The 6,938-nt window shown below is 34.2% G+C and overlaps 1 protein-coding gene across 3 annotated transcripts in view; it reads right to left on the reverse strand.

Moving 5' to 3' along the window:
• Window positions 1-1,767: 1,767 nt before the first annotated feature.
• Window positions 1,768-6,938, reverse strand: part of LOC117114519 (alpha-2,8-sialyltransferase 8B-like) — a 7,704-nt gene continuing 2,533 nt past the window's right edge. The window contains exons 2-6 of one of the 3 annotated variants that reach the window (XM_033258198.1): window positions 6,742-6,856; window positions 6,343-6,516; window positions 5,521-5,613; window positions 4,077-4,598; window positions 1,768-3,621 (exon numbers count right to left, since the gene is read on the reverse strand). In XM_033258198.1, coding sequence (XP_033114089.1) covers window positions 3,357-3,621; window positions 4,077-4,598; window positions 5,521-5,613; window positions 6,343-6,512 — 1,050 coding nt within the window. In that variant the 5' untranslated portion in view covers window positions 6,513-6,516; window positions 6,742-6,856 and the 3' untranslated portion in view covers window positions 1,768-3,356. Of the gene's footprint in view, window positions 3,622-4,076; window positions 4,599-5,520; window positions 5,614-6,342; window positions 6,517-6,736; window positions 6,857-6,938 lie in introns of all 3 variants that reach the window. The other 2 variants (XM_033258197.1, XM_033258199.1) reach the window with 2 other exon arrangements.

The raw sequence follows: 6,938 nt of genomic DNA on the forward strand, positions 1-6,938 counted from the left end.
AAATATTATTTCGAGGGAACAAAAAAAAGATATATCGAGGAACGAAATATTATTTCGAGGGAACGAAACGATTTCGTTCCCTTGAAATGATTTCGTTCCCTCGAAATATTAATTCCTTCCCTCGAAATATTATTTCCTTCCCTCCAAATAGTTTAATATTTTCTTTAACCATGTCCCTTTAGGGGCTCCGTAGGTAAATGAATTTACCGAATTTCTCACTTTCTACAGTGAAGTGACCGCTGAATCTCCCCCACCTATTCGACCGTAGGCCTACCACTTCCCCAAAGCACATTCACACAGGTAGAGTAAATAATTTGATTTCATAATAGAATAAACTGTATAATAATCTGCAGTAGTATAATCAAGCATTGAATATGAATTTCCTTGAATAGTATAAATTCATGGAACTAGACTTTTTACTACCTGACCTTGAACTGTGATGATCAGGCCCGCTGACCTAGCTCAGTGTGGCCTTAGGGAGACCAAAATCCAACCATTGATAATAATTTCTAATAGTCCAACGTTTTAAAACTAATAATTACAGAAACTTGTAGCATTATGATAATTAATATTTATACAATATAATAAAGAAATTATTATTTATACTTCTAAAACAAAAATCAGGTCGTTGGGACAAATATTGGCTGAGAAATCGCCATTTTTCATCATCAACACGTCCGTTGCTAAAATTAGAAGGCGCAATATCTTCCTATAGCATTAGAGGTCGAATATTAAGATTTCGCTCCTCTACATAAGTGGCCGTTCCAACGACCACAGTCAGTAATGCAAGAAAAAGCTTGATTTATTCTCTTTTTAATAGTGAAAAAAATGATAGCCGTTTTTGTGAAAACCGACCCCATATTTTAGGTTGCTTCAGGTAACCAGCCAACATTAATACACTGACGGTTTTCCATTACGTTTGCAGTAAAAAAAAAACCAATTCCGATAAAGCAATACAGATTTATAAATTATAAATACAATAACATTATTTCTAAATAAATTATGGACACACTACCGAAACAGGCTGTTTTTTCTTGTGCATCCAATAGAATTCTCAAAGTTTAAAAAATAGAATATTTGGCCATTAACGTTGCACTCGAACAAAGAAACATCGGAAGCATATATAACTTTTGTAGTTTTAGTTACATATCTTTTGATTTCATATCATAATTTAATTTTTTGCATTGCAAATTATTGTTATATATTAGCTATAATTAACTGTAACTTATTCTTCTGTCAATTTAAATAAAATTTTAAAGAATTTATTTCATCATTCACGAAAGCATTCCAAAAAACCCCTATTAAAGGGACAATTTCACGTTTTTGACTAGTGTCCTCTGAATAGGGGCACCCCTAATCAGGGGACATAAATATTAAGAGGACAAATGTTTGGTCCCGAAGGTGTCCTTAATAGGGGTTCTAATGTATGTAAAAATACATTTCATACTGTATAATCTCTTTCTTCCCGATCGGGGAAAGGGGGAAGCTATAATGAGGCCTACGGTGTTTTTTTTATGATTATTTAGTCAACTCTTTGTTTATTTATAGTAAAATATGACAGATCTACCAGGTGATAAAGGTGTACTCAATAGAGCAATAAGGAACTAGTCGATCAAGCTTTTTGAAAAAGGGTGGGGTAGACGAGCAATTATTTCTACATCATTATCATCATATAATGAAAAATATAAGTTTCCAATGCCACCTACAAGAAGAGACCATGTACCTAAAATACTCTATGATCATATCACAAACAACCCGAAAAAATTGTTTGTTTTGTCTTTTGTGGGGTTGTCCCACTTTTATTTCTTCTCATATTTCATCATTCATAACTTACTATTTTAATAGGTTTTATGCAGTACTGTAAACTATCCATAAAAAAGTATTTACAAAGACAAAAATCAATTTTCTTTAAAAAGGGTCAGTTTATCGTGATGTCTTACTAATATATGGATGATACTACTGTGTCTGAGAGAATCACCAAAAAGCAAATGAGTGCACTTCAAACAGTATGTAATGAGATCTGCACCTGGTCAAATACATATACAATAAAATGAAAGTAAATGAGAAAAATACACAAGAAATGCTTATTAGTTTTAAACGTGATAAATTTGATCCCCCTCCCCTAAAAGTAAATGGCTTCGATATCATAAGTGTAACACAAACTAAATTGTTAGGGATTATAGTTCAGAATGATCTTAGGTGGGATGGTCAGGTAACGTCTGTGATTTCGAAATGCAACACAATTTCGACATTATTACTGTAGTGTGATTCGTCAGTAGTGGAGTATGCAAGCCCCTTTACAGGTCTCACTTTAGAGCAACAGCAATCAATTGAGAGAATACAACGTAGAGCTGTAGGAAGTATTCTCCCAGGCTTTTCTTATGATCATGCTTTGAATCTGTTGTGCATTCCCCGTCTCTCTGACCGATTGACTGATATTTGTAAGAGATATTATCAGAAAGAATGAGTACCGACTAAATCATCTACTAACACTTGCGCCGCCTCACCAATATCAACTATGGAATAAACTGAAATATGCTTTGCCTAAAGTAAAAACAGAAAGATCAAAGAAATTTATAATTAATTATGGAGCTTTTAATCACTGGTAGATGATTCCTCGCTGCTTACTCTCCTTGATCAAATGCTGCTGAAATTGTAAAATACTAATTTTCCTCGTTTGTAAATTTTGATTGCTCTTTTTATCTTTTAAAAAATGTAAAACTTGTAATATAATTAAGCTCCTTTTTATATCATATCTATTTTTCTAAATAAATTTAATAATGTTTCTATATAATAATTTTAAGAAACAATTATGCTTGTTTTTTTTTCATCTATTTTAAAAATTTCATATTTAAGTTATCTTCCGTAATGTACCTTTTTGACCTTTTTCGAAAGTACTTGTCCTTGTTTTACTTTTGAATGTATTTAATTGTTTTGATAGAGTTTGTAATATCCAATCTTTATATTTTTTTATGATTGCAATAAAGATGAATTTGAATTTGAATCTTTATAATTGTATTCATGGTGTGTTGAGGTTGTTTCAATATGTTCCTTTCCTATGTACTTTTTTTTCTATTTTTCTGATTACGTTCTACTAACATTTTTTAATATAAATTTTACCGTCAAAATGTGTTACTGTGAGATCATGACTTATCGATCCTACTATATAGTAGAACATACTAAAATGTTGCATGCTTCCATTACAATTGTTTATCCATTAGGGGCGTTTATTCGAGAAAAAAATAAACGCCTGGGGGTGACGTTTATTCGCGGTAGACGTTTATTCCAAATGATGCTCTAGAAGAGACGTTTATTCGAAGGGGCGTTATCTTTGAATAAATGCTGTATCCAGTTATTTAAACAACGCATTCATCAGTTACCATTCTGAAGTATCCTTGTTTACTTAACGATACCAGTTTGTGGAACTCATGTGACATGTTATGACCAGACTTAAATGTAGTATATCTATCATAGTAATGGTATGGCAATTCTCTGCCATCGGGAGCGGTATTAAATGGATAAAATCCATATAGGGATATCTTGTCGCAAATCGATACCGTCACAGTGTATAAAAATAGCCCGGATGATGGACTGTAACGCTGCTCCAACATATCCCACATACTGTAAAAGAACAAAGATAATTATTAATTATTGAGATTATCGAAAAGGTACTTTCACACAATGATATACTGTGACGATACGTCCGTGCTCTGCACGGTTATTTGTATGGGTAGCCCCCTCTCGAGTGAGAAAGGACGGAGAAGAAAGATGGACGAGGCATGAACGTTCGATCCAGTGTTTATATTGTAGTACCTTTGAACTCAATAACCAGGAGTATAATTAGAAATGAAGGCCAAACTGTCTCTTTCGGGCTAGTCCCCGAAGTGAGCGAGAGTACATGGAACGCCACAATATCTATAGTATTATATTTGAATCCAATTAATATTTTCAGTAGTGTTAGCAGGGTATTGAGAATTTCTATTTCATGGAATTCATATGCACTACAATACATCTCTTGGTAATTTGATGACTTGTGATTGGGCCCGTGATTTGAAACAAATTGAAAATGTTCTCACCTCGCAATCATTCCCTTCAGAGACCTGGGCGGATGAGCAATTAATATATTTAAATTGTGTTTCATAAAGAAGCTTACAAATTGTAAATGACTCTTGGCTGATACACCAAATTTTGCGAACCAGAGGATCGACCCATTTAAGTAACGATATATATCCAAGTATTTGGAATAACAAGAAGATGTATTATCCATGATACACTTCAGAGCTATTTTGGTTGCCATAGAATTGACCGTCATAACGTCAGTTTGATTTCCTACGTCGTCTGTATAATTTTCTCTCGGCGCCATGTTTGATCTTAGCACAAAATCATGAGCATCGATTTCAGCACCACATTTACTATTCAGAAGAATACCGCTATTACCAATTACTGCGCATGTCCGTTGCTGGGGAATAAATTGTAGGCCTTTTGGTGGGGTTTTCATATTTTTGTATCGGTAAAACTTCACCCTTCCGCCGTCCTGTTGGTGCGGAGGTATCAAGATAGTCATATTCGATGACAACCTACGATCGGTAATGTTAGCCCTACAAATAAACAAATTGAAAAATATTGGTCAAATATACGTTTTAATAAGAAAAAAATTAATGTAGACCAGGCTTTGAAAATTACATTGTCAGCGTTGATACGTTACATGGTAGTAACACAGCAGGGAATGTGCCGGACTTTCAAATCGTTTAAATAAGCCTTTGAACCCCATAATTTTCAACCTTTCTGGGGGCTGGATCACTTCAGGGAGATTTGAAAATGTCCGAACACACCCATTTAAGTTCCTGTCGGAAAGTATGCCCCTGTCGGAAACGCATTGGCCCTTTTTAAACCCGCCGTGTCAACTCTAAGCCGCCGTGCCTATGCAGTTTCTATGCTTGCGCTAGACTTTAAACTTTGCCTTTATTTGCACTGGTTTCATGAGAGTATCCAAAAATGGCAGCACTGTTCCAAATTTCACGATTTCGTGTAATATAGCATTTTATAAGGCCTATAGTCCATCCTACTTTAATTGTAACAGGGCCATGACCACAAAAGTTGCTATGCCAGACTATATAAGCTTCTTTTATTGGAAATTTTTATCATGAAATATACATAAGCCATTTTACACACGGGACCAAATGCTTAAACGTTTCATCCGAAAGACGATGAGCTTTGGAAGCATGCATTTCAGCCCTCCAGTTGAAACACAATTGATTTGAATTGAACCGGCGACAAAGGGATATTCACGGTTCAGCACACACACAGGGGATACCACCAGTTTAGCCGCCTGAGCTGGCTGCAAGTTCCCCTTGAAATTAAGAGTCAACGATCAACCACATATGTTTCGTTTAGGTTACGTGACTCATCACTTGGACGTTGTTTCAAGTGTTTACTGCACAGAAAATGATAAATGTTTGGATTAATGAATATGACCAAATAAATCACATGATAAATTGAGAACAAAACTAAAGTTCTTACCGCAACTGCAATACTTTTACTAAGTCAATGTGCTTATTAAATTCAGTCTCAAGTGCTTGCTTAATATCACTTATTCGATGTGTTCTGTCGAAACTATAAAAGCAATAATAATAAAAATTGATGATAATGATGATGATGGTGATGATAATAATATATTAATAATAATAATGATAATAGTAATAATAATACTAGTCCGCATTCCCTACACCCTCCCCGAACCGTTGGCCATTAAATAATAAGTCCATGAATGGGCTCCACTTATAGAGGGCCAAAAAAGGTTGATGAAATAAATAGAGCAAAATAGTCTAAGCCTGATTCCCTGTAGCCAAATGAAACATACATAAGTATAATTATGTCCGGTGTAATCCACTTTATTTTATTTTTATTTAGCTTAAGCATATAAAACTAATATACAAGATAATTTTTTTCTTTTGGTCATAAAAAGAAAAAAAATGCTTATCATTATATTCAGTATATCCCTTCTCTTAACCACAGAGTTAAGGCTGTAGTTAGCGGCACCCACATCTTATCGCTCGGCTACTCGACTCGACACTCGTATCGCCACACATCACCTCCTTGACAGTAGTGGTAGTGGTACCGGACGGGTAGCCAAAGCCGTAGTCGTAATTGTAATAGTTAAGTGGTGATGGTCATCATGATAATAATAATAACGTATTCGGTGGTAGAGCGAAACATCACTAGAAGTATTGTTATTTATTACTATTATTATAATTATTACTATTATTGTTACTGTCATCAGCATTATTATTATAATTTTATATATGATATATCCCAATTATCTCAGTGAAAAATATCACTTACAAAGATAACCTTCTTGTTAGATTCGGTTCTGTAAAACTCTTATGTTTCATAACAATTGATAGATCTAAAGGATATATCGACATTGTCAAAAAACATAGAGCCCACGTTGAAATAACTGATAAACATATTACACATGTAAAGGCTCCTCTAGATATTGTCACTGATCCCATTGTTCTACGAAAATAAAAAAGATCTTTATTACTGTATCCGTTTCTCAGATGTCTTTTGTTTCTTGAGACAAGGCTGTTATGTAATCGGTTTTATGAGCCAAGATATTAATGCATTTTTTATTCGTTATGAGGCGCTTCTGTTCTTTTGAAGCTGTCTAAAAAGGATAAAATTAAACCAAGAAAAAGAAAAAAACAAGTAAATATAAAATTAAACGTTAATTTACTTTACTTTACGTCAATCGGAGGTTCAATCCCTCGCTGTGATGTGAACTTCGCTTGTGTCCTCAGGCAAGGCACTTTACCTATATGGTTGTCTATCTTCACCCAGGAATACAAATGGGTACCTGGTAGGTTCAAACACAAAATGTGCTGATTACAGCTACAACATTATTTTTTTTTAAACTACTGTACATGTAAAAATTCTAT

Source organism: Anneissia japonica, unplaced genomic scaffold (assembly GCF_011630105.1).
Source record: "Anneissia japonica isolate Jap-2015-1 unplaced genomic scaffold, ASM1163010v1 scaffold284978_len400890_cov162, whole genome shotgun sequence".
Classification (NCBI taxonomy): Eukaryota; Metazoa; Echinodermata; class Crinoidea; order Comatulida; family Comatulidae; genus Anneissia; species Anneissia japonica.